General features: G+C 49.8%; 2 protein-coding genes across 7 annotated transcripts in view; one reads left to right on the forward strand and one right to left on the reverse strand.

Annotated features, from left to right (window-relative positions):
* LOC135273177 (tyrosine-protein kinase ZAP-70-like) overlaps positions 1-7,833 on the forward strand; it is a 68,116-nt gene extending 60,283 nt beyond the window's left edge. For 4 of the 6 annotated variants that reach the window (XM_064372094.1, XM_064372096.1, XM_064372098.1 and 1 more), the window contains exons 4-13: positions 581-719; positions 820-907; positions 991-1,037; positions 1,207-1,258; positions 2,162-2,354; positions 2,886-3,092; positions 4,826-5,018; positions 5,110-5,250; positions 5,344-5,456; positions 6,707-7,833. In XM_064372094.1, the coding sequence (XP_064228164.1) occupies positions 581-719; positions 820-907; positions 991-1,037; positions 1,207-1,258; positions 2,162-2,354; positions 2,886-3,092; positions 4,826-5,018; positions 5,110-5,250; positions 5,344-5,456; positions 6,707-6,830 (1,297 nt within the window). In that variant the 3' untranslated portion in view covers positions 6,831-7,833. Of the gene's footprint in view, positions 1-580; positions 720-819; positions 908-990; positions 1,038-1,206; positions 1,259-2,161; positions 2,355-2,885; positions 3,093-4,825; positions 5,019-5,109; positions 5,251-5,343; positions 5,457-6,706 lie in introns of those variants that run through there. The other 2 variants (XM_064372095.1, XM_064372099.1) reach the window with 2 other exon arrangements.
* Positions 7,834-25,173: 17,340 nt separating this feature from the next.
* Positions 25,174-27,707, reverse strand: part of LOC110568450 (transmembrane protein 131) — a gene marked incomplete at its 5' end in the record, with an annotated part of 81,247 nt that continues 78,713 nt past the window's right edge. Inside the window, 3 exons of the mRNA XM_064372093.1 lie at positions 25,174-25,544; positions 26,779-26,939; positions 27,553-27,650. Coding sequence (XP_064228163.1) covers positions 25,260-25,544; positions 26,779-26,939; positions 27,553-27,650 — 544 coding nt within the window. The remainder of the gene's footprint in view (positions 25,545-26,778; positions 26,940-27,552; positions 27,651-27,707) is intronic.

Here is a 27,707-nt window from a genome sequence, read left to right on the forward strand (position 1 = left end):
CTGGTCATGGAGCTGTGCCCACCTGTGTGGGTCTGTGTGGAAAAGGCTTTCTCTCCCCAGGAGAATGGTGCTGGTCTACATGTTGAAGGCTCTGTGTCTGTTTTAGAAGGCCAAATGCCTCCCATGGTTGGTTGATGTGTGGTCGAGTGTACCTCCAATGGCTGAGTGCCTGTGGATGACTGTACTATCTCCCCATGGATGACAAGTGTCTGGCCATGGATAGTCAAGTGTTCAGCCATGGTGGACCAGGTGTTCCTCAATAGATGGGTGTCCCCCTCCTCCCATGGCTGAGTGTTCACCATGTGTGGTTGGGTATTCCCCATGAATGGCCATCTGTTGGCTCTTGGAGGACTATGCATTTTCCTGGGAACACAACCATGGCCCCTCCACTGCTCTCTGCCCCTTGGACCATTATCAGCAGATCTGCTGAGGTGAGGGAGTCTGGCCTGGCTTTCCTAGTCCCTGCACTTCTCTGCAAGGTTTCTGGGTGTGGAGCCCATGGGGTGTGTGTGTGTGGAACCTGGGCACAGTAGAGGCCCCTGGGTGGCCTAGGGGTGACATTCCCTCCTTTCTCCACCAGGCTGAGGCCACGGAAGGAGCAGGGCACGTATGCCCTGTCCCTCATCTATGGGAAGACAGTGTACCACTACCTCATCAGCCAGGACAAGGCGGGCAAGTACTGCATTCCCGAGGGCACCAAGTTTGACACGCTCTGGCAGGTAGGCCGCCCATGCAACTTGTTCTGGGAGATGCTGTGCTTGGGGGGGTGCCGGGCTCTGGGGAGGAGAGGAGCCCCTGCTAGCTGCCTGCTCCCTGCAGCTGGTGGAGTATCTGAAGCTGAAGGCAGACGGGCTCATCTACTGCCTGAAGGAGGCCTGCCCCAACAGCAGTGCCAGCAACGCCTCAGGTGCCTGCAGTGGGTGGGCGGGCGGTGGGCGGGGGCGGCAGGAGACCAGGCGCCCGCCCTCACTGTCCGTTCTGTTTTCCCAGGGGCCGCTGCTCCCACGCTCCCAGCGCACCCATCTACGTTCACTCACGTGAGTTAGTGGCACCTGGAGTATGGCCTTAGGGATGGAGCTGGGGGTGGCTCTGGGGAAGGCTGAGGTGCCTGTGGAGTGGAAGAGGCTCTCAATGCTCAGTGGATATGGGTCTCATGAGAGGGGCTGGGCATCCCAGCTCAGGCCTTGCTGACCCTGTGACCTTTAGCCTCAGAGACGGATGGACACCCTCAACTCAGATGGATACACCCCGGAGCCAGGTGAGCGGGCAAAGCTGGGGACGTGGGTTGGGGCTCATGCCAAGCCGAGAGCAGGGCCCCGTCACAGGGGCTGTGGGGTTTCACAGGGAACGCCATGGAATTGGCCAGGCTGCGGCAGTTGGCTTGGTTTATCCCTGTGCACACATGCCCACACCCATCACGCCTTCCAGTGTGTACTGATGTGCAGGGAGCACACCTGGCCCCTCCTGGGGCTACCCAGACACACGTTTGTTGAGCACCTACTATGTGTCAGTCACATTCTGAGGTCACTGTGTGTATGAGCCATCGAACCCTCCTGACAGGCCTTATGAAGTGGCCATGGTGATTACCTCACTCTACATATGGGAAAGGGAGGGCTCTGTCTATGGGGAGGTGAGACAGTGCTGGAGGCGAGATGTGAACCCAGGATGGGCTCCGGAGCCCACATTCCTAAAATGCTCTGCTGTGCGTGCTCCTATGTCTCATGGGTGGGTGCAGACCTGGACATGTGTGTTCACAGAGAAGAAGACACACACAGTTACATGTGCACCCACATGCTCACCTTTGGAGGTCTCCACATGTGTGTTGTATATGCAGACAGGGACAGGCCTGGCCATAGGTGTACATGTACGAATGTGCACACATGCACACCCCAGCTGGCACAGTAATGGTGCCACGTGGATACCAATGCCCACACCCCTAGAGTCCACCCTCATGTGGCTTCCCAGAGCACCCACAGCTGTGCCCAGGACCATATGCCTGTGCGTGCATGTCAATGTGCAGGAACACTCATGCACGCCCACCTGCCTAGGCATGCTCCAAGGAGGGTACCCTTGTCTGGGGCAGGTGCTTGTGGGGGCTGAGGCTGCCCTGTCCCCCATGCCCCTGCCCCTGACCTGGGAGTGCATGGCTGTGTGTGTCCAGCGCGCGTAACGTCCCCAGACAAACCACGGCCGATGCCCATGGACACGAGTGTGTACGAGAGCCCCTACAGCGACCCAGAGGAGCTCAAGGACAAGAAGCTCTTCCTGAAGCGCGATAACCTCCTCATAGCCGACATTGAACTTGGTTGTGGCAACTTTGGCTCAGTGCGCCAGGGCGTGTACCGCATGCGCAAGTATGGCCGCCCTGCCGTGGCGGGGGCACTGCCGCATGGGGGCAGAGGAGTGTGGCTTCACCAGGCTGTGGGGTGGGAGCTGGGACGTCTGTCTCACAGCAGTTTGCCTGGGAAACAGACTCTGGGGCAGAACACTGCATGCTGGAGGGTTCCCTGAGAGAGCCCGGGACACCTGAGGGGGATGGGATGTGGGCCTGGGCAGGGGGAGATGGCTGAACTACAGTTAACCATCCCAGGGGAGCGACAGTGGGGTCCCCGATCCCTGAGTCCACTAGTCCCTGACAGGCTGCCCCTGGGGAGGGTGTCACTTTGTGTTCTTTTTGGTGATGGGTGGTTCCTGGTGACCGACCCGGCTGTGTCCTCAGCAGATGCTCCTGGCTGCAGGGACACTGAGCGCCTTGGTTCCAACCTGGGTGGCAACCAGTGTCCACCGCACAACTCAAGGGAGAAGAGCGATGGGTGGGTGCAGGTGTGGGGTCGAGCAGGGCCGGTGCCCCTCGCCCACACGTCTCCCGTGGCCGGGTCGGGCAGGAAGCAGATTGACGTGGCCATCAAGGTGCTGAAGCAGGGCACGGAGAAGGCAGACACCGACGAGATGATGCGTGAGGCACAGATCATGCACCAGCTGGACAACCCCTACATCGTGCGGCTCATCGGCGTCTGCCAGGCCGAGGCCCTCATGCTGGTCATGGAGATGGCCGGTGGCGGGCCACTGCACAAGTTCCTCGTCGGCAAGAAGTGAGCGCTGGGTGGCCCCGACCATCGGGTGGTTGGGGCCAGGGCTTATCCTGGGCATGGTGGCCGTGCACCTGCACGCACGCATGTGTGGGGAGCTGAGCACTTTCACACCTTCGTGGACACACTCGCACCTGGCACACCCACACCCATACCCATGCCTGCAAAGCAGAGCTAACCCTCGGTTCTGCCATTGCACCTCGGCGTTGATAACAGTGCTTGCCTCCAGGGCCCCTGCGAGGATCGAATGAGTCGGCACCTATAAAGGCACTGATGATAACAGCTTTGTACGCATCCGTGCTACCCAGACTCCCTGGGCCAAATTCATGGCCCCTGGGAAAGGGCCCATCGCCAGTTATCTGGAACCTGCACTTTGTTTATGTACTGAATGGTTTTCTATTTTTAAAGGGTTTTTTTTTTTTTTAAGAAAACAAACCAGAAACAAAAACAAAGATATGACAGAGATCACTTGTGGCCTGCAAGGGCTAAAATCCTTACTATCTGGCCCTTTAGTGGAAAGTTCGGCAGTTTCATTAGTGGTCCCTCATCCCCATTCTTTTGCCCTCACAGACACAAGTTCTGCGTTCCCCAAGGCACATTTTTGCTGATCTGTGTCCTCCGGCCGGTGCACACACCTTCCCAGTGTGCCCCTGGCTCCCACACTCAGTTATTTGACAGGTGTTTATTGGACAGTTTCTCAGTGACAGGAACTGTTAGTAGCACTTGGGATTCATTAGCAAATAAACGAGGCAGAGATCCCTGCCCTGTATTCTGGTTGAAGGAGAGAGACAATAACCATCCTGATGAAATCTAGAGCCTGTGGGAAGATGGTGCTGTGGACACGGCATGCCGCAGCTCCAGGCATTGGGAGTGTCGGGGTGCGAGGTGCAGTGGGCAGGGAGGTTTGAACAAACTGAGGGAGGCCACCTCGCCCAGATGTGGGGAAGGGCATTCCGGGCAGAGGGCACGCCCACGCACAGGCCCTGAGGTGGCCCCGTGCAGGGAGGGGATGAGCAGATCGTGCCAAGGCTTGGGGGCTGCCAGGAGGAGGTGGAGTTTTACTCTGAGTTGGATAGGAGCTGGTGGGGGCGGTACTGTGAGCAGAGGAGAGGGAGGACCTGACTCAGGGGCAGAGAGGACAAGACAGTGGGAGACAGTGAGGAGGGAGCCCGGGAACTGGGCGGAGCTGGCTGTGTGTGTGTGTGGGGGGGGGGGGGGCGGGGGAAGCGGGGGTCCAGGCAAGTGATGCTGTGGCTGCCTCCCAGCGGCAGATGGAGAAGTGAGCGGTGGGGTGGGTTCTGGAGAGATTCTGACACCAGAGCTGCCAGGGTTTGCTGACGGATTGGGTGTGAGAGAAAGAGGAGCTGCCGGAGAGGACGGTGGAGGAGCCACATGTATGTGCACATGGGGAGAGGGACATCAGGCCACATCTTTGAGATGCCTGTGATACTCCAGCATGTGGATGGAGGGTGCAGGTGGAGATCTAGATTTGGGAGTCGTGGCGTAAGGGTGACCCCTAAAGCCTCGCACTGGATAGATTGGATGAAGGTGGGAGTTTGCCAGTTTGTTCACTGCTGTGTCCCCAGCCCCATGCCTGGTACACAGCAGGTGCTCAATAATCGTTTTTGAACACGTGGTCACCTGGCTCATGCCCAGCTGGGTCAGAGAAGCGTGCTTTGCCTCTGGGAACTTGGGTGGTCTTCTCCCCGATGAGCCCGCCTTCCCCACCACCCCAGGGAGGAGATCCCCGTGAGCAACGTGGCTGAGCTGCTGCACCAGGTGTCCATGGGGATGAAGTACTTGGAGGAGAAGAACTTCGTGCACCGTGACTTGGCGGCCCGCAACGTCCTGCTGGTCAACCGGCACTATGCCAAGATCAGCGACTTTGGCCTCTCCAAAGCACTGGGTGCCGACGACAGCTACTATACTGTGAGCCTCTGCCACTGTGATGCCTGGGTGGATGGGCGGGGTGGGTAGAGGGTCCCCGAGCCCTATTCTGGCAGCATCTCCCCCTCCCCAGGCCCGCTCAGCAGGGAAGTGGCCGCTCAAGTGGTATGCACCCGAGTGCATCAACTTCCGCAAGTTCTCCAGCCGCAGCGATGTCTGGAGCTACGGGGTCACCATGTGGGAGGCCTTGTCCTATGGCCAGAAGCCCTACAAGGCAGGCGCAGGCAGAGGCGGTGGGCGGTGTGGTGGGGAGCGGGAGGAGGAGGACCCTGGTCACTCACATATGTCTCGGCCCCGGCTTGAGCAGAAGATGAAAGGGCCGGAGGTCATGGCCTTCATCGAGCAGGGCAAGCGGATGGAGTGCCCAGCAGAGTGTCCGCCCGAACTGTACGCACTCATGAGTGACTGCTGGATCTACAAGTGAGTGCGGGAGGGGAGGGGACCTGGGCAGACCGACCCCTGGGAAGTCCTGGTGCCGGATGAGTTGTTAACCTAGCTCTACCCAATGTCATCCCACCCATAACGTTTCACCCAGTTCATGGCCTTTGCAGCCGCACCTTATCCGCACACCCAGCTCTCCAACACACCACCCCTGTCCTGCTCCAGCGTGCCACACCCTGCCACCCTGCCTGTGGCCCCGTGCTTCAGCATCTAAAACCTCAGCCATCCTCAACACATGGACCTTGCAACATGCAAACAGGTCCATACTCTGCTACTCAACCTATGACACCGACACTCAGGGCATGAGATGATTCTCCAGCACCCAGCACTCCAGTCCCCACCAGCCAGCACGCAGCACCCAAATACCAGACAGGCTGGCACCGAGGTACCAAATGCTCATCTAGTCCAGCCCCCACATCTGCCTGGTTGAAGCTCAACCTTCAAACATCTCAACTCCTAGCACTGTCAATATCCCAACTTCCCATCAGACAACAGGCGACACACCCGGGCAAGCGGACGCCCTACACTGCCCCCGCAACGCATGGCCACACTAACCCTGCCGGCCAGCGCTAAAGACGGTGACACTGAAACGCCCAAGCAGTCCAACAGATAGACACCCTCTCTGGCTGGTCCACCCCACTGCGACATGTGTTAATTTGACCTCCAGGAGACACCCAGTGCACTACACCCCAGTACACAAAGAGGCCAGCACCTAGCACCCCAACACAGTCCATGGATACCCCATGCACAGTACCTTTAATACTGCAGCTCCTCACTGGCCAGTCCCACTGGAGTGCTCCAGGCTTCTGCTGATGACCAGGCACGCCCTCCCTCCCGTCTAAGCCTGCGCCTAGCATTCCGACACCCTGCCCCCCGGGTGCATGCGCAGAGCATCAGCAGCTTTCTGTATCCCAGGTTCCCATGGTCAATAGCTGCCACTCTGACACCCAGTCCACTCAGTCTCCTGAGTCCTCACCGGTCAACGCTCGGTAGAAGGTCACCCAGCACTCCGTGTGTGGGAGCTCTGCCTCTTAGGCTGTGCCGCATTGCCCAACGCTCTCACATCCCAGAGGCCTCTCCACCACCCATTGTCCTGCAACCCCAGCAGCCCTGCTGACTTTCTGAGTCCTGAAAGTCCACCTCAGCCATGCACCATGCATTCCTGCCCTCTGGTGAAGCTGGGTCCCAGGGGCGTAGCCAGCAGCCTGGATGTACCCCATCCCTCACAGGTGGGAGGATCGCCCTGACTTCCTGACCGTGGAGCAGCGCATGCGGGCCTGTTACTACAGCCTGGCCAGTAAAGGCGAGGGGACCCCGGGCTGCAAACAGAAGACCGAGGCTGCCTGTGCCTGAGCTCCCGCTGCCCAGGGCCTGCAGCCTTCCACGCTGGCTCTCCCCTGCCCTCAGCCCCACCCCAGGGCCTGCAGTCTGGCGGAGCCCGCTTGGTTGTCTCCACACACAGCTGGGCTGTGGTGGGAAGTGTCTCAGGCCTTGCATTCCCTGCCTGGCACCCGTCCTCTCTGGCTGGGGAGCGGGGAGGCCCCGAGGGTGGGGCTGTGCAGGCTGTCCTGGGCTGGCGGCTCCCCGAGGGCCCTGAGCTGATGGCGTTGCCTGCGTGCACGCCTTACTCTGGGCCCTGACAGTGGGGCCTGGGCGTCCTCAGGTGGTCAGGTGTAGATCACTGGAATAAACTTAGCTTCCCTCTAGTCTGAGTACCCTCATCTTTTCCGGGGTGAGGGGAGGGGCCGTGACAGGTGGGTTATGAGAAGTGCATGGAGGTGAATGTCCTTGTGTGGACTGACCTGGAATTGACCCCTGGGAAGATGGGGCTGGGTCCCACTCTCCACCCTGGGGGCAGCTTCATTGGAGTGAGGGGCTGGGGTGGAGTGCAGAACCTGAGGCCAAGTGGATGTGGGCCCAAGGGCTGCGTGCCTGGCTGCCCTACTTGTGTGGAGCTGGGTGTGCTCTGTGCCAGGTGCACGTTAGGATCACCTGGAGCAATTTTAACAAGCGCTAAACCTGCCCCCATCAAGCTGGGGCCTTCACCACCCCAGGGGTGGCTTGCACATCACGAGATATAGTCTTTTTCATTGGTGGATGCACATATTATCTTCCACATGAACTGCATTACTGAATTTGAAAATTACCAACATGCAAACATTGTTTTTAAATTAATTGTTTTAAAAACTAATGAAAGAATTAAAAAATTACATCAGTTAATTTAGTGGTTTCTTAAATCGTATGGTTTGCAGATAGTTCAGTTTTATAAAAATTCACTTGTGAGTCTCTGAACAATGACTTACATTATTATGTAAAATATGATATCAGAGAGTAAATAAACTGTGACTTTCATTTCTTTTATGGTCATCATTATTATTTGCTTCATGTCATCATTAGTGCTGAAAGTAATTTTGTTTTATAAGAAGGAGGCATTGGAAAATGGTCCTCTAGTGTGAAGTACATTTGGAACGATGAGGGACACACCAAGAGATCGTCCGGTGAGGAACCACCGAGAGAGGGTGCAGTTCTGCAGAGCACCCTCCAGGTGGCGATGTTCCCCAGGCCGAGGCCAGCTCGGCTCAATCCCGCCCTCACCGCCAGCCTCACCCTGGACGGCTCCTTGCCCGCCTGCAGCACGACCTCGGGCCCTCACCTCCAGGTCTCCAATCATGCCCCCTGCAAGGTGCTTGCAGGATTTTCTTCTGGCGGCTCTGACCAAGCCCCTTCGCCCTCCTCCAGGGTTTCCACCGTCGCGCTGCCTCCCCTCTGGGCCTCCGCATTCACCGCCGCCGCTGCCTGGAAAGCTCCCGTCACCACTCACTGATGTGCACTAGGAAAGCTTGTGCTGAGTTACTCCGATTTCCCTTGGGGAAAGTTAGTTAATTTCTGTTTTTTTGGATGGGTTGACAGGAAAGGTCAATACAGGACAAGGAATTAGAAAACCTTAAAGGCCCTGGGGAACTAGGGAGTGTCCTACGAAGTAAGGAGTGAAAGGTTGCTCCCTACCTCTGCCCTTGGAGCCAGAGTGAGGGAGTAGGTGGCTCTAGCTTTGGCCAGCCCAACCCCCTCCATGAATTCCCAGTGGCTGGAGCCAAGGGTATTTCTGCGCTCAGTGCCGGCTCTTTCCTGCCTGTGAACTTTCCCTGAGCCTGAGTCAGCCCATGGCGCCTGATCCCTGGTAAACACCAGGTTTGGGGGATGGGGGGGTGGGGGTCAGCCCTGGAGAGGAAGCTGTGAGTTGCAGGCTAGGGGCTGATGTCACCTTTGCGGAAGTGCCTGTGACTCCCTCTACCTGGAGCTTGGAGGCCCCAAGGGCTGATGCGGCTCATGTGGAGCTCGCTGGGTGTGGGTAGGACCCTGCTAAGCCTGCTGGCATTCAGGAGGCAGGGGCGGGGGCTGGTCACTGGGACCCCTGGCAGCCAGCATTGTCCCCCCTGCCCCTCTTGGCCTGTCCCCCCAACTCCATCTCCCCACCCTCTCCACTCTCTTAGCCAGGCGGCTCTGTTGAGTCTTCTTTGGCTTGGAGCTTGCCCCATCTCTTTCTGCGCCTCTCACTGAGAGCCCCTCGCTGCCTCCGGCCCCACTGTGGCTCTGTCTGTCCTCATGCCCCTTCTTCTGTCTGCTGTCGCCTCTACTGACCAGCCCGCCCCACCCTCCGGAGGAGAGCTGGGTTCTGCACTCTGAAGGTCCCCCCAGCAGGGTTCCTATCTCTTGGGTTCAGCTTCGTCTGACACCAGCTGCGCTGGGAAGGGAGGCTCAGCTAAGATGAAGGTGAGGATAACTGGGGCCAGGTGTTGAGCCTGTCTGGCCTCCCACGGGGCCAGTGGTGGGAGCATCAAGCTCCAGATCCCAGCGCTGAGCTCCACTGTGCGGGCCCTTGGCCGCCACCTGTCCCACCCTGCCCCTTGCCTTCACACCTTCGGGCCCTGAGAACTTCACACTGGTCTCTGCTGCTTCTGGGGTGTCATCTCACCCCTGCAGGGCTGCGGCCTCCTTCTCACCAATAGTGAACCGTCCTAGGCTCTGTGCACAAGGCCTGATTATGCAGCCATTTGCCAGGCTGGGGTGGGGCATGGCTTCAGAGACCAGGGCAGCTCCACTGTTGTGTGGCACTAGGGGTATTTGTTCTTGGCAATGGGACATGCTGAGTACAAAGCATGTGGGACCTGGGGGCCCCAGGAGGATTTTGGTTTTACTCTGAGTGAGGTGGGAACCGCTGGGGCTGAGTGTGGACAGGGCTGTGAGCACATGCCAGTTCTGCCCGCCCTGGCCCTGAGTGATGCCTGCTCGCATGGTGGTCCTGGCATCAGCTGAGCCCAGGTGACACATTTGGAGATTTTTAAGTGCCAGCAACTTTGTCACAGTGAGAGCGCAGGGCCCTGAGTCTCCATTGGGCCCTATGGGATTGTGCCAAAGCTATGGAGACAGCCCCTACCCCAGTGCCTCCGGGCAGCCTTCCGAGCCAGAGGGTAAAATTTGAAGCTCACAGAAGAGCTTGGAGTGCAGGGCATTGGACAAAGGCCTGGAGGGAGGACCACCCTCAGCCCAGGCTCCCTGGGGATGGAGGAGAGGGTCTGAGGGACACAGTTTCTGATCACTGCTTGCATACCTCCTGTGATGGGCAGCTCATTCATTACCTCTCAAGGCAGCTTGGGCTGGTGAGTGAGTTACAATTCTTAGAAAGGTTTTCCAATTGCTGACACCAACCTGGACCCCCATTCCCTTCACGGTTCCAAGACCACACAGAGCACACTTCTTCCTCCAAATATCTCACTTCACCTGCATTAATTGTTGCCTATTCCAGACGTATGTGTCTTGAGGGACACAGGCTCAGGGTGATCACCACTGGCATGCGGGCAGCCCATTGGGCCCTGGAGGTCCAGAGATGCTCCTGACCCAGCTGAGAGGGGCCAATCTGGTGGGCTTCCTGTGGGAGGGCACGCCTTAGCCGAGTTCTGAAGGGTGAGTGACATTTGGTTGGGGATGAGGTGAGGGAAGTATCCCAGGGAGCGGGAACAGTGTTAGAGGGAGAAGCAGAGAGGTTTTGGGTGGCTGGAGGCTGAGTTTGGAAATGGGAGGAAAATGGGAGGCCTGGTGCGGTGATCAAGGTGGGAGGCGAGTGACATCCTCTTTGGTTTCTTATTTCCTGATTGCTTGGCCAGGAAGCAACGAACCTCCCCATTTACCAGGTCCATGGCTTCTCAACATTGGGTTTTACCATCTTAAAAATGTTTTTGAATTTTCAGTGGGAAAAATATCTCATTGTGTAAATGAAGACAAATGAGCATTTCTCTTGTGAGTGGTGAAGTTGGCTGGACAGATGCCACCTCTTGCTATGAGCATCTCACACCTCATGCCCAGCACAGAGCTCGCTTCTCAGGCCCCATCCTCTGCTCTGAGCAAGGGCGTGGGCTGCCCTGTGGCCACGTGGGTGAGGATGTGGTGAATCAGTTTCCTGTTCTACTTCCATTCACCTTTTGTTCCTTCAGGGTTTCCACTTTCTCTCTTCTCTGTTGGAAGCTGGGGTCCCATGTGCCTATAGCTTTGACCTTGTCTGGGGTATCTCTGAGCTCAAATTAGAGGGCTGTGAAACCCCAGGAAGGTATCGTGGGAGGCAACTCTGATGTGATGGGTGCCTTGAACACACAACTTCCTGTTTAATTCTTAAAACATCTGCCTGGGGTGGAAACTCTTGAGCCCATTTTACAGTTGGGGAAACCAAGGCTCTGAGGACTTGTTACAACCCAGCATCCCCATTATCCCATGGCCAATATGTAAGAGGCAACTCTATTGGCAGCTTTTCTGGGCTTCATTTAACAAACTCCTCTTTACACTTGAAGGTTCTGTTTGGTTAATGTTCTAGAGGAGACGGGCTGCTAGCCTACCCTGCCCAATCAAGGCATGGAAGCCCTGTTTCTCAGCTAGGAAGGGGCTGTGGTGTTTGGCTCAGCACCAACCTTATACTTCAGGGAGAGAAATGGGAAACAAAAAACAGGGAGAGGAGAGCACATACATTCGTCCTCCTCAGAACCAGACGCCTGAGTTAGGCCTTGGTTCTGGCTCCATGGCTGCCACTGAAATCCCATCTGGCCTTATTAAATCCCTCCCACCTCTGGCTCTCCACTTTAGCTTCTGAGTTTCTATTCTAGCAATGATACTTTTCACATCTGAGCTCCTGGTTCTTTTTTTATATCTGCTTGCTTTTGTCTTGTAGTCTCCTGTTCTTTTTTTTTTCTTTTTTGTGAGATGGAGTTTCACTCTTGTTGCCCAGACTGGAGTGCAATGGCGCAACCTCAGCTCACTGCAACCTCTGCCTCCTGGGTTCAAGTGATTCTCCTGCCTCAACCCCCCGAGTAGCTGGGATTACAGGCATGCGCTGCTATGCCCAGTTAATATTGTATTTTTAGTAGAGATGGGGTTTCTCCATGTCAGTCAGCCTGGTCTTGAACTCTCGACCTCAGGTGATCTGTCCCCCTTGGCCTGTCAAAGTGCTGGGATTACAGGTGTGAGCCACCACACTCAGCACTCTGCCTTTTTTTTTCCCCCTGAAATGGAGTCTCACTCTGTCCCCTAGGCTGGAGTGCAATGGCACAATCTTGGCTCACTGCAACCTCCACCTCCCGAGTTCAAGCGACTCTCCTGCCTTAGCCTCTGGAGTAACTGGGATTACAGACACCTGCCACCATGCCCAGCTCATTTTTGTATTTTTAGTAGAGACAGGGTTTTACCATGTTGGCCAGGCTGGTCTTAAACTCCTGACCTCAGGTGATCCACCCACCTTAGCCTCTTTTAAGTATTGGGATTACAGCCGAGCCACTGGGCCTGGCCTCCTATTCTTGTTTATGGCTGTTATTCCCTTCTTTATCTCTTTGAGTTTTTAAGTATACTTGTTGTAAAGTCCTTTTAAGATTATTTTCCATTTCCTCAGATGTAAATTCTTCCAGTTGGGGACTTCGTGAAAATTTCATGAAGTGGATGAAGTGGTTGTGAGTCCACTGTCTCTTCAGAATATTTCTTGCATGTGTACCTGGTCAGGGCTGTATATGAGAGCCTGTGCTCTTGGCTTCGTAGGTTAGGGGGCCCTGCATTGGTTCTAGTCTCCTAATGGGTGGGTGAGGGGCTTCAACCCTTGTCTTCAGGCACCTCTGCAGTGGTCTCTTGTGCACTTGGTGTTTTCCTGTCATTGCTAAGAGTCTGAAGAATGGTTTCTATATGTACTTGGTCTGCCATCTTGAATGAAAGTCCGATTTCACCATCTGTAAACATTTCACAGATGCGGCACTGAAGTTCAGGGTGGTGGCCCGACTTGCCCCAGTGCATACAGCTAGGAGGGAGAATTTGAACTCAGTGAAAACCTATTTGCTCCCTGTTCCCCTGCAGGCCCCAGCCCGGCGCTCCCCTCAGCTCTGACTCATTGCTAGCTCTGCCTTCCCTGGCTGTCTTCCTCAGTGAGCTGGGAGAAGGGCCCCTACCCTGTGGACACCCTAAACAAACTCAAAACTTAGTCCTGGCAGAAGATGTGAGAAAAAACAAAACAAAAACCAAAGCTGGCAGGTTAACTCAGTGTATTGATAAGGCCCTGGACTCTGCAGTCTGGCTGTGTGACGCCAGGTAGGTTACTTAACCTCAGGGAGCCTCAGTTTTCTCTTCTGTGACATGGTGACAGTAATTGTATTTACCTTTCTGGGTAGTGATATGAAGTGAAAAAAATGTATTAGTCTAGCGCATAGCAGCTGCTCAATAAATACTACTTCCTTCCATGGAGGAAAGCAAACTGGCGATGGGGCCAGGGGAATGTGATAGCTGATCCATTAAATTCCTGAAAGGTTTCATGGGCCAGAGGGAGGAGAGGTTCTCCATGGTCTGAAAAAGAGAACAGAGAATACAGGGAAGGCGACACAGCTTCTAAGTCTGTTCATTGGGGGAAGAATACTCCCTTCAGCAAATGGTGCCAGGACCAAACAAAGTCAGTCCTCTACTTCACACATATTTAAAAACTAACTAAAATGGATCAATGACCTAAATATTAAATATAAGAGCCCAAACCGTAAAACTCTTAAGAAAACAAAGGAGTAAATATTCTTGGATTTGGCAGTGGGTTCTTAGGTATGACACAAAGCACAAGCAACAAAAGAAAAATGATAAACTGAACTTGATTAATATAAAAACCTTTAAACTTTTAAATTTTTATTTATTTTATTGTCTTTTTTTGAGACGGAGTCTCGCTCTGTTGCCCAGGCTGAGTGCAGTGTTGCAATCTTGGCTCACTGCAACCTCTGCCTCCCAGGCTCAAGCACTTCTCCTGCCTCAGCCTTTTGAGATTGCAGGAGCCTGGGACTGCAGGAACCCACCACCATGCCCAGCTAATTTTGTATTTTTAGTAGAGACGAGGTTTCACCATGTTGGTCAGGCTGGTCTTGAACTCCTGACTTCAGGTGATCTGCCTGCCTCGGCCTCCCAAAGTGCTGGGATTACAGGCATGAACCACACTGTGCCTCACCAAAAAACCTTTTAATTTTTAAATTAAAGGACATCATCAAATGTAGACCACAGAATGGGAAAAATGTTTGCAGATCATTTATCTGATAAGGATTTAATATATAGAATGTATAAAGAATTCCTACAATCCAACAACAAAAAGATATTCAACCCAGTTAACTGGGCATAAGACTTGAACAGACATTTCTCCAAAGAAGCTATACAAATGGTCAAGAAATATGCAATGACGCTCAACCTCACTAATCACAAGAGAAATGAAAACAAAAACCGCAGTGACAAGCCACAGCTCACAACTCCTAGGATGGCTGTGTGTACACGCACCGAAACTGTGGCTGCTAAGGATGTGGCAAAATTGGAACCCTTTTATGTTGCGGGTGGGGATGTGAGATGGTGCAGCCTCTGTGGAAAGCAGTTTGATGTTTCCCCACGAAGCTAAACATGGGCTGACCATCTGACCTGGCAGTTCCACTTTTAAGTACATAACCCAACAAATTGAAAACAAGGTCTCAGATAATTGCAAACCAATGTTCATTGCAGCATCATTCACAATAGCCAAAAGGTGGAAACAACCCATGTGTCCATCAAATGACAAACAAAATGAGGCGTATACATTCCATGCAACATTATCCATTGTAAAAAGACGGAGACTGCTGCCTGCTACAACAGGGAGGAACCTTAAAAGTATGCTAGTGAAAGAAGCCAGGCACAAAAGGACAAGTATTGCATGATTCCACTTACAGGAAACATCTAGAACAGGCACATTCATAGAGACAGGAAGCACACAGAGGTTAAAGGAGCTGGGGAGAGTAGGCAATGAGGAATCATTGGTTGATGTTTACAGCGTTTCTCTTGGGGATGACGGAAGAGTTTTGGAAATAGATGGGGTGATGGTTGCACAAAACTGTGAATGTAATTGATGACACTGAATTGTGCACCTAAAAAGAGTTAAAATGACAAATATTGTTAAATATGTTTTGCTACAATTTTTAAAACCACCACCACTGCAAAATACACGGTTACTCTCTGTAAGTCCACTGAGGGTTAAGATACAGCAGAAGGTCTCTTGCTCAAGCACATCCAATGTTGCTTATCTTTGCAGCAATTTATAGACCTGTGTTTTTAAGTTTTGGTTTCAGCAAGGAGGGGAACCGAACTTTCAGAGGAGGTCAAGAGCTTGGCAGATTTTGCTGCTGACATACCGGGACAGGAGTGGCCTGGTGGTTGAAGAGAGGCTGCCAGCGCCTTGATCTTGGTTTTTCCAGCCTCCAGAGCTGGAAGCAATACATTTCTGTTGCTGATGAATTACTCAGTCTAAGGCATTTTGTTAAAGCAGCACACACGGACTAAGACACAACAGCACAAGCAACAAAAGAAAACAATGGAGAAGGTGGACTCCATGAAACTGAAACTTCTTGTACAAGAAAAGTGGGTCAAGCAATTGAAAAGAGAATCACAGAATGGGCCTGAGTACTTGCAAATCATATATCAGATAAGAATCTAACGTCCAAAATATATAAAGACCTTTTTATAAATCAACAGTAAAAAGATAATCTAAGTAACAAAACGAATAAAGGATTTGAACAAACATTTCTTTAAGACATACAAATGACTAATGACCACAGGAAAAGATTCTCAACATTATTAATCATTAGGGAAATGCAAATGAGATAGCACTTCCAAAAATAAAAAAAAGATAAAGGAAAAATGGGCAAAAACAACTGTGGGAGAGGATGTGGAGAAATCAGATCACTCATGCATTGCTGGTGGGGATGTGACAAAGTGCAGCTGCTTTGTAAAACAGTTCGGCAGTTCTTTAAAACTTTAAACATAGATGAACCATCTGACCCAGCAATTCTACTCCTAGGTAATACTCAAGAGAATGGAAAACATGTGTTCACACAAAAACTTGTACATGAATGCATTATGTATATAGTAGCATTATTCATAGCAGCCAAAAAGTAGAAGTAACTCAAATGTCCATGAATGGATGAGCAGATAAATGTGTGGTATACATATACAAGAAAGCCTTATTCACCATAAGAAGGAATGTACTGATACATGCTACAACAGCCACTAACCTCAAAGACATTATCTGGGTGAAAGAATCCAGACACAAAATGCCACATATTGTGTGATTCTGTTTATATGAAATGTCAAGTATGGGCAAATCCAGAGAGACAGAAGGTAGATAGTGGTTGCCAGGGGCTGGGAAAAGAACGGTGGGTAGTGACTGCTCATGGGTGTGGAAGTTGTTTTTGGAGGTGGGGGAGGTGGCAGTGTTGATGAAATGTTCTGGAATGAGAGGGTGGTGATGGTTGCCTAACATCGTGAATATACTAAAAAGCAGTGAGTTGTATACTCTAAAATGGTCAAAGTGCATTTTATTTGATGTGAATTTTATCTCAGTATGAAAAAATCCTGCTGTCAGAAGAGTGTCTATTGGACCTGGCCTGTATCGGCACAAGGGATTTGTTCTTTGGCTGTTGGTGACTGGCCGAGCCATCTGTTGTGAAGATGGCTGCTTCGTAGTGTTGAAGGCTCTGGACGGGACGTGTCTGCCAACTCTAATGCAGACACTTGCCAGGAACTAATGACTGTTAGTCCTTGTAATGCATCCTGAAGCCAAGTCCCTAGATTTTAAAACCCCAGTGTGGGAAACACTGAGGGTGAAATTTTCCAAGCAATGGGTGGCCCGTACTTAATCCACAAGGAGAGAGTGACAGAGCGATAGGCCTGTGGCTTCTCCGCCTGACTCTCCACGTCTGTGTGGTGGAAGAGAATCTCACCTGGGGCCATGTTTCTTACCTTTTGAAAGTTTATTAGCACAGGGCAATGGCTATGTTGGGATATTTATTTGTAATGTTGATGATGGGGCTAAACCCAGCTCAGTGATGGGTGGGGAAGACCACTTCCTTATAATCCATGTATTTGTACAGTATTTATAATAAATGATTAAAAACCATTAATCCACTTGGCAAGTTTAAAGCAGGTTTTCTTTGATCAAGAAGAGGCTTAATTTTTTTTAAGAAGTCATGGCTCTTTCTTCTCGCTGTAATTTTGTATTGGTCTGATTTTCATCAGGCGAGGAGGAAACAGGCCGGTGGCCATGAATAGTCAGTTCTGCTTCCCCGCCTGCTATGGGTTGGGCTAGTGAACTGCAGAGGTGTTCTTGTCCATGGAGCAGAAGAACCAGGGTCTTTCTCATGTATGATGCTGCTAGACTGACCCCTGGTGGCCTCTGCACTGTGACTGCTGCGTGAGGCCCGGTGTGGGTTCTGGGCCATCCCCTCTCTCCCTGTTCACTGCCATATACCAGCTGGGCGGGGGTCCCTCCCACTCAGGATGTTCTCAAGAGGGCACCCACCCAGCATGCACTCTCCAAGGTTCATGCCACCTCTAAAAGACACTGGATTCTAATTGTATAAAACATACAGCACCGTAGCACTGTGAGGCCAAATTTTAGTCTATATATAGCTTCCCATAACATTGCTCCTGAGAGCAGAGCCACACGCTTCCCCTCCCGTGGGAGGCCATGAGCCTCGGGTTGATCACCGATCTCATGTGCTCTCCTTAGGTCCGTGATGGTTTAGTCTGGAAGTGAATTTGTGCAGTGGTGATGGTTCGGCTAGTCACCAACAGCCAGAAAACAAAGCCCTTGTGCCAGTACAGGCGAGGTCCCTCTGGAGTATTGCTTATAGTGGATGTGACACTTTCCATCTTTTACAAAAGGGGTGGACTAATAGCATGCACAGTGCCCTGCCTGTGTGGGGAAGGAGGGGGATGGGAACGCTTTTCCCAAAAGGACATTCATAGAGCAGGGACAAGGGGATAACGGCAATGGGTCTTTCCAGGCAGCAAAAAGTCCTGCTGGCCCTGGAGTTCTGGGTGGGCGATGCACTGTCAGGGGTTGGGTCTGTGAATGTTGCTGGGACCATGCATTCTGGAGAAGTGGGAAGCAGAGTGAGCGCAAAATAATTAAGTTGCAGAAGGATCCTGAATGCATGAGAACTTGCAGCCCCCCATGGCTTAACTGGAAAAGGAGTTGGTGCTTTGGGAGGAATGGTCCAAACCCAGTCCCTCTAACAACCTTGTCCCTGGACTTGCTGCCGCAGGTGTGCTGAGAGTGGGGACTGAGGCAAACGGCAGCCCTGGGCTGAAGGTGGCCCCAGTGGTGAGGGTGGGATGGGTGAGGGCGTGGGAGGAGGGACCCCAGGCAGTGGCAAGGAGCACAGGAGGTACCAGGTTGGTGGCCTCTTGCCCCCTGTCAAAATGCATTCCATCCCTATCAGGAAGTTTCCATTCCTAGGGGCTTAACACTCAAAATGTCTTTGGAATAATTTACCACAGTAACAGGTAAGAATAGGAAGTGCTACCTTTTACTTATTTGGCCTCATTGTCACAGCATCTTCCTGATAGGATGTTTGCTCTGCATATGGGGAAACTGAGGCTCTGAGAGGAGCAGAGTGTGCCCAAGGGCATGATCAGTAAACGGCAGGGCCAGGACTGGAACCCAGGCCACACACGCCCACATCCCTTTGCCCACGTGTACACCCAAATTGTCAAGGCCCTTCCCGGAAGAGAAGCAGCAACGCACGGCACTTAAAGCAGCTGGGCTAGTTGCTCCCTGCAGCAAGGGGGACCCACACAACAGTGAGCCGGGGCGTCTCATAAGAGGGTGTTAGGAAGTAGCAATTGTAGGATGTGGGCCTTGGTTATTAGCTGATTTGGGCGGTGGGTCTATGGAGTCAGGCGTTTGCTCTAGAGTGGAGGCAGCTCGAGGGTGTCTTTGAACACAGTCTATAGTTACACCAGAGTTAACAGTTTTTTCCTCTCTGTTGTAAAGCAAGTTGTTGAACCTCATGATGTAAGAAATGTTGTGCAGTAGCATCTAAAACTCTAGACGGGAGATACTAGCCAACCACTTATCGGTAATTATGAGAAACGCAATGACTATTAGTCCTTGTAACAGGTCTGCAACAAGGCGCTGGAGTGCCTCCAGGTTATAATGGGAGTGTTCCGGAAGCCAGCTGGGTTGGCTTTAGAGGTCAGGGCTTTTTAATAGTCACAAACTGTCCGGTTCCCCTGTGGTGTTTTTCTAGGTATAAAAAAAGGAGTATTTGCTATGGCATGACCTGTCCCTTTGCTGGCTAAGAGGAAAATAAAGCTTATATGATTGTCCTTGATAATCTAAAGAATGGACTTAGTCGGTGGGACTTTCAAAGCAGGGTGGTCTTGTTCATAGCTTTAGCTAAAATTACCAACTAATTTTGAACCCTCTATCTAGTTGTTTTATTCTCTTGGTGGGAACTGTAGTTTGCAGAGTATACACGAAGAGCAAATCCGTGATCGCTACTGGAAGGTTTTGGAATCATCTGTGATAATTTTACTTTGGATCGCTGGGTATTCTTTTAAAGAACGGATTACTGGAGACGTGGTTGTTGTAAATATCTGAACATATCTAACTGCTCTGAATTACATGATACGTGTGTGGAAGAGCAGTACAAGCCTGACATGGACTAATAAGATGTAGATTCCCGCTGAGGCACAGATTGTACGGGGAGCATAGTATTATACTAGGAATACATTTTGTGCCTTTGTGTGCCTTTTGTACAGAAGCTGTAGATCATGTAGAGGCGGGTGTGTTTTCAATATACAGTTCATGTTTATGTTGAGGTAAAGCTGGAAACAAAATGTAATCATGTAGAATCTAAGACGGGATGAAGCTTCAAACTGTATGCAGTGGCATGTTATGAATTCATAAGGAGGCAACGTGGGACCCAGAGGTGGCTGATCTTATAATGCTAATGGTAACCTCTTAAGATGTAGAATTTTGGAGGTTTCTGAGAGGTATGCTAATTAAAAAAAAATTCCATTAGTTCTGTTTTTCTAGAGGACTGAAGAAAACGAGGACAGTGAAATCTCTGGATTAAAGGCACAACTTTAGTGTTTCTTAATAACGCTATGTCCCTTGGTGCTGCTGTAAAGGAACAGCTGAGGCTGGATAAGGTGTGAAGAGGTTTATTTGGCTCGGGGTTCTGCAGGCTGTACAGGAAGCACGGTGCAGCATCTGCTTCTGCTGAGGGTCTCAGGCTGTGTGCGCTCCTGGTGGAGGCGAAGGGGAGCCCTGTGCAGATCACATGGTGAGAAAGGAAGAGAGAGGTGGGGGAAGATGCCAAGCTCTTTTCAACAACTAGTTCCTGTGGGAACTAAGGGTGAGCATTCACTCCCATGAGAACGGCACCAAGCCATTCATGAGGGCTCCACCCCCCTGACCAACCCACCTTCTACACTGGGGATATTTCAACAAGAGACTCAGCAGAGCCAAACAAACCACAGCATTGGTCTAGAAAAAGGAGTATCTCTGTCATTAGAGGTTAATGGAGATTTTCCAGGTTGGAAAACAAAATGGAGCGTTTTTTGTCACTCTCTGGTAGGGAAATTTTCAATCCATAGTGAATATAAACAAACAATAACCAGAATGTGTTTATAATCCATGGCAGAAGGCATCTGTATGAAGTCCACTTGGAGGTGTCTGAAGGGCCTTCGAGGCTCTCTAGTTCCTGCTCATGTCTACATTTAAATGTTTTATCAGGATTTCATTCACAGGGGGACATTTTGTAACCATTATTGGCAGTATCTCCAAAATTACCTGGCTTAATATTGTTGTCAATTTATCTTTACAGGTATCTAATTATGGGTAATATCATAAAGAATTTTTGTTAGACTCCACTATAACCTTCTTTGATGACATCAGCTGGCCCTCCTAAGATGTAATGGACATCGTAACTTTCCTTAAATTTTCTTTTTCCAAATCAGGGGCTTGTTCTGATGCTAATAGTAGCCTCTCTGAATTTCTCAAGCCCTGTGAGATCACAGGAGTGTTTCTATAACCTGATCTTGTTTCCTTAGCATAGTGGTCAGCCCAAACATTGCCATTAGAATCTGAGTCTTTGTATCTGAATGACCTTTTATCGTTACTATACTTTGTCACCCAGCTTCTATAGGCATTTGTCAGGGTTAGAAGCCTGTTTCTGAAGCATTCAAATTTTGTGGACTAGCCCAAAACACATTTATTTATACTATCAGTACAAACATTTGTTCTTTTATTTTTTCCAACCTGCCCATGTGGTAGCAAATGTTTCAGTCGTCTGAGATGACTTAATTCCTGGAATTGGTCTATATTTTCAGGGTGAATTTAACTCTGTGGTAGCATTTTGAAATAGGAACAAGTTTGGACAAGGCTACTCAAAGGCATATCTAAGAAAATTTCTAAAGGGTATGTATTTTTTACATTGAGAGTTAATAATTTGGTGACAATCTTCACACTTGATCTTAGCCAAAAGGCCGAGAAGCGATGACAATCTTTCTTCAAATTCAGCATAACTTAACTAAATCAATTTACATGTGTGAAAATAAGTGATTCAAAACCAAAGCTGTTGGAACTTTATTTAGAGCCTTAAAGGAATGTGATTATAAGGACTGAGTCATGTAACAGGCACCTGTAACCTGTTTCTCTGATTATAGATTATCCTTTTTCTTTACCTATGTTGTTTTGCAAAATGTTGTAAGACTCATGGGCAGCAGGGATCATCATTATAGATTAATTTCTCTCTTTCTTCTCTTACACAAGGACCTCACAACTAGTACACTGTCTAAATCACAATGTTAAATAGTCTTTTCAATTGGAAAGGAAAAACATCAAGCTGTAACTAATCAAATTGCTGTAACTCATAATCCAGACTCGTATGGAAAATGCCGTGATTCCACTAATCTGTTTTCTGCCTGTATTAAAGAGACCTTAACTTTTTAGCTTGGGAACACTGACCCCATTCCTTTGGAGTCTGTGTTGCCCAGATGGCTATCCTCAGCTTTGTCCTTGAAAACAGTCTTCCAAACGAAATTCTGATCCTTTAAATTATTTCAGGTTTGTCACATGAAAAATCCAAATTCTAATTTCACTCCTTTAATACACAGTTTAGGTAAAAATCATTTTTAAAATAAGATATCTTTATTTGTATGTACTTATATAAACATATAAAATACCTGGGCATAGTGTGGCTCACGTCTGTAATTTGAGCACTTTGGGAGGCTGAGGCAGGAGGATTCCTTGTGCTCAGGATTTTGAGACCAGACTGGGCAATAGAGCAAGACCTTGTCCCTACAAAAAATAAAAAAATTGGCTGGAGGTAGTGGTCTGTGTCTGTAGGCCCAGCTACTTGGGAGGCTGAGGTGGGAGAACTGCTTGGGCCCAGGAGTTCAAGGCTGCAGTAAGCCTATGATTGTGCCACTGCACTTCAGCCTAGGCAACAGAGCAAGACCCTGTCTCAAAATAAATACATAGACATCTGTTATCATTTCATGTAAATACAATTCTTTATACATAACCTTTACTTTTAAATTCAACCTTGGCCTAGTACAAAGCAGACTATCAAGCTAAGAAGTGTTCATTGTAAACAGAGTTGTGTCAAATCTTCAGATTTGGTCGGTATGTTGCCATTCAAATACCTACCCTTAAGAGTTATTTGGAAAGCACAAGTAACAGAAGAGACCCTTGTCTGTATCTTCTCCCCTTCTCAAGCACATAGTGTTTCTCTCAACCCTGCTAGTGAGGCTCATGGGGTGAAATTAGAACTTAAAAAAGGAGTTTGGCAGGGGGACCTCAGGAGATTGTTCTGATGAAGCAAGTTTAGGATCGATCCCTGACAAACTCTTTCTGAGGGAAAGTCTGCCAATACACTTTTTCTTTCTCTTTTTTTTTTTTGAGATGAAGTCTTGCTCTGGTGGGCTGGAATGCAGTGGCACAATCTCAGCGAAATGGAACGTCCATCTCCTGGGTTCACGTAGTTCTCCTGCCTCAGCCTCCTGAGTAGCTGGGATTACAGGTGCACACCACCATGCCCAGCTAATTTTCATATCTTTAGTAGAGACGGGATTTCACCATGTTGGCCAGGGTAGTCTAGAACTCCTGACCTCAACTGATCTGCCCGCCTAGGCCTCCCAAAGTGTTGGGATTACAGGTGTGTCACTGCGCCCGGCCCTTCTTTCGTTTAAGTGAGGGTTTATGTGAAGCTCACCTGTATGCAGAGCTTTACATCTCATTATCTGCTTTGGTGTAGAAAGAGAATCCCAAGCCTTGAATTTGTCCCGATTGTGCAGGTGCATGTAGGAAACCCTGCTGCTAACATTGTACAAGGCCTGACGTCAGCCAACACACCAAAGCTCCAGTTGCACAGGAAATCTGGTCCCGAGGAATAAATCGTAGGTTGTAAAAACAGTGTGGCGTGTTCTACTAAGTTTTGGCATAAAGCAGAGAAAAGGTTAGATTCACAATCACATCAAACAGCATTTTGACTAAATCTCCCACCTTCATGGGAATGGTTTCCATTTCATGATGGAACTGACCTCCAACAGAACATTTACGTGTGGCACCTTCTAGTTACCTAGCAAAGGCTGGCTTCAACAGACTGGAAACAAAAGGATGAGAAAAGCAAGTTGTAGCAGGCAAGATAAAACCAGCTGATGCGTTGTGGCATACTGAGACTCGCCTAGTGTCTGTGTGAACTCAATGGGGACCACAGAGGAATTGAAAGAGTCTTAAAATTGGAAAAGGGTCAACACACTTCTAGTTAAAAGAAAAAGAAATTTGGATGTGTAACCTGTGCACCAACACACAGGTTGCCTTCCATCCAGCCTGCCTTTGGGGTACAGCTGTATTAGCTGGTAAACTTCTAAAACATTCAATTCCAGTGGGTAAATAGCTGTTTCCGGTATCCCCAGCCCCTGTGCCATAGCCCAAGGCATCCCCCCGTTGTCTTCCCGCCATAGTTTAGAACTGAAAGAGGCATCGCAGGCTGTGGTGCTGCTGGGAAGCTCCTGAAGGTGGCCCTCAGGGCCCTCCCCCAGGCCACCCCCGAGTCCCTGCTGTCTTCCCTCTGTGCCCCGCTTCTCTCTCTCACTTCCTCTCACCACACAACTTTCTCAGACTGAAGGATGGTAAAGGTTGGCCAGTGGTGAGTCGGACACAGACTGTTCCTGAGCATGCTGACTGTGACCAGAGGGAAGGCGGCACAGTGGGTGCCGAGTGCCTGACCTGGGGCCGCTGAGCCAGCACTGCTCAGCCAGGTTCCTCAAGTGTAATGGAGTAACCCAACATATACCAAAGTGTTAGCCAGGTACCTGTCACAGAGTCAGTCTTCAACAAATGGTAGCAATTACTGCTTTTTATGAGGCCTTTTAGGATAGTGGCGGAGGGAAAATGCTTACTACTGGATGAATCCAAACAGGCTTCCAAGTTGTTTTTGATCAAGGACTCTCCATGATTGCCGTGGGAACACACAGAACTCCATCAGACTGCAGGCGGTTCCAGCAACGAGAAAGCAAACCCCATCTTACCTGTCAACCCCACAGAGCAAGGCAAGGATAAGATGGTTTACTTTGGTGTGAAAAAATCCTAATACATACATCTTGTGTGTAAAAAAACCACAAAACAAGTCAAAGCTTTTGAAAAAAGCATCATTTATTTCAAAGTACAACACAAAGTTGTATTTTAAGAAATACACATTCAATCTTGTATCTCAAGACTTGGCTATGTGCATTTCAGTTTATCTTTAAAATAAGTTCAGGTATACAAATGTTACATACCTCAAGTACAAACAGCACAGAAAATGCATATGGTCTCAACTGAATGTTTTTACATTCATTCACTGTTCTTAAGTTGACTTACATTTCTGTAATCTGCTTTTAAACCAAGACAGCCTTACTTTAAAAAAATATTCTGTATTTTCAGCTCAAAGTCCTCATACAGTTTTAAAATTAGATCTTGGCGCATAATATTGTGAAATTATTAAAAACCAAACTTGGTAATTTAACAAAATTGTCACATGCCAGGACTTCTGAATCAACTCAAATTATTTCCGTAGCTGTAATGTCAAATCTGTGTTCATACAGATAAATAAAGCATGGGGGAAGACAGGTGGTGAAAACGCAGTAACGGGAAAGGTTCTCAGATGTACAGGTCTTATTAGAGTTTGTGGCTGAGTCCAGACTTTTCTCTAAAAGTACAACAGCAAATGTTGTTTTATCATAATTGCAAGAAAGATCTGAAAGAAGCAAGTGGTCTGAGCCTACCCTGCTTGGGTCTGTTTTGCAAAGATGAGGAGGGTGGGGAGGGGGAGCTGCTGCAGTAAGACCCTTAAAAAGATGTCTCAGAAACTGGCAGATCATGATCTGGACAAGGGCCCACTATGTTGGTTTTTTTTTGTTTTTTTGTTTTTTTTGCCTAATTTAATTCTCATGAGGAAAGTGTGAATTAGACCAAGGGTCTGAGCTTCTTCTTCCGATTGTGGGGCTCCATATCCGCCAAGGGTTGTAGGTCTGTCCCAAGTCATCAGCTGGACTGGAGGTGGAGGGTGCGTGAGGAGCAGGGGAGTTTTCTGTGCCCATGAGGCCGATGCTTGCCAGCGTGTTTGCTGGAGTGGTGAAGGGAAGGGTGCTGCTAAGGTTGCTGGACCAAATGGAGTTGCTGAATGGAGTGGTGGACCACAGGCCGCTGGTGTTACCGAGGACCGACTGCGACAAAACAGAAATCATCCAGCATTGAGCCTGGCAGGCAGAGGGTCAAATGGGTATGGGGTAGGAGGGTAAGGCTACAGAAAAGATGAGGCTGGGGCACATGTTCCTCTCATTTTATTTACTTTAGAACAAATGTATATATATATTTTTGAGCAGATGGTTCTGATTTTTTTGAGACAGTGTCTTGCTCTATCACTCAGGCTGGAGTGCAGTGGTGTGATCATGGTTCACTGAAGCCTCAAACTCCTGGGCTCAAGCGATCTTCCCACCTCAGCCTCCCGAAGTGCTAGGACTAAAGGCATTAGCCACCGTGACAGCTGGTTGTGATATTTAAAAAAGAGAGTTGTATTGGAACACAGCTGGCCCATCCGCCTGTACACTCTCTGTGGCTACTTGTGTACTGCAATGGCAGAGGTGATGCATGGCCTTCAGAGCCTAAAATAGTTACTATCTGACTCTTTATAGAAAGTTTGCTGACTTCTCTTTTAAAGAGTGGTTAAGGTGGTTTTAAAACAGATGCCTGAATAATTACACTTTGTGGAGGTACAAAGGAAAGGAACAAACTTTGGAATCTATGTAGCTGAAATATCTATCACGAAACCTTGCATGTCTAATCTGGTTTCACTGAGAACAAAGAGGCAAATGCAGTGGGGTCATATTTTTCTGTCATAATTTTGTGGAAGCCAAAACCGCTAATTAGTTTCCTTGGAAAGAATACTCTTTTGGAGTATGATCTTTGCAGAATACTTTAGCCAAGAAGCAAACAAATGTACTCTAGAAAGTCTAAGCTAAGAGATAGGTGCTTCTCAGCAACAAAGTCAATGCAACATCCAGCTTGTTCCTGGGAGCCCAGTGACTGCATCACACAGACGCTGAAGTCTTCCCTCAGCCATCTGAACCCGCCACAGGCCTACGGTCACCCTTGTGGTCCATTTACAGGTTGGGAAGAGGCAGAAAATGCCATTGATCTATTAGGAGGGACTCCAGAGACCAATCTTATAGCTGTTCAGTTGATCTTACTGAAACTTCCTAACTGTAATGGCTCTGAAGGGCATTATTGGTCATTGTGACAGAATATGAAGACAAAGCAATGGAGACAATAAAAGTACTAACCCACCCCTCTGATGCTGCTGTTCGTTGTTTGTAACTATGCCAGTGCCACCCATGTGACAGCAATGGCAGAGATGGTGAGTGAGTGGGCCAGGGCCAGGCCTCGGCCCCAAGTACTCACTGTGGCTGTGTGGGTCGGGGAGCCAGAACTGGCTGGCCAGGAAGGACTGGGGTCTGTCGCTGGCGAGTCCCAAAGGTATGAAGGGCCACTATTAAACTCGTTCCAGCTCCTCTGTGAGGCCTGATTGCACGATCGAGATAATCCAAGTTTGCTGAAAACTTCTGAAAATAAAGTAACAGTTATCAAGTCCATATTTGGTTTTGCCATGATTTCTAGAGCAAGATGGGGCTTCACTCAATGGCGTACCTCCCACCACGTCTCCTGGAGCCACCACACTCACTTCACCAGCCCACCACAGCCCAGAGGGAATAGGGGCAGGGATGTCCTCCAGAACTCAAGTGCACAGCGCACGATCTGATATGCCACCCATACTTATGCCACAGATGACATCCAAATGCAAACATTCCCCCCCGTCACATGATAGCTAATGCAAAGCTTCCATGGTGACCTCTAGTTCTGGATAGCAAGAAGAGGACCCCTGGCATGCTCAGGGGTCCCATTTCAGAACAGAACCCTTCTGTGAAGCCCTTCAATACCTGCTGTGAAATTCACACCAACTAGCATATGTACACAGTGTCAAACTCGGTCCACTGCCCCTCTGGGCTGTCGGTGTGGGAGAGGGAGGAGGAGGGGAGGGACCCTTCCCAGGGAGCTTCCTGCGGGGCCTCCTTCCACAGGGCTGCTGTGCTGTGTTCTCAAGACACAAAACCATACCTCCTCTCCCTTCCTCTGTCCACAGGCTTATTAGTTACACGTCTAGTGTTAAACACTCACCACCAGTTAGATTAAAAGAATTTCCAAAGGCGGAGAATGAATTGAGGGGAGTGAAGTCAGGGCTGCTTGGGTTGCTGACGGGACTCCACAAACCTGAGCTAAACGTTACAAGAGGAAAACGCAATACACAAAAATGTATGATGGTTAGTGAAAAC

The sequence above is a fragment of the Aotus nancymaae genome, unplaced genomic scaffold (assembly GCF_030222135.1).
Source record: "Aotus nancymaae isolate 86718 unplaced genomic scaffold, 86718_ANA_hifiasm-v0.15.2.pri h1tg000341c, whole genome shotgun sequence".
In the NCBI taxonomy this organism is placed as follows: Eukaryota; Metazoa; Chordata; class Mammalia; order Primates; family Aotidae; genus Aotus; species Aotus nancymaae.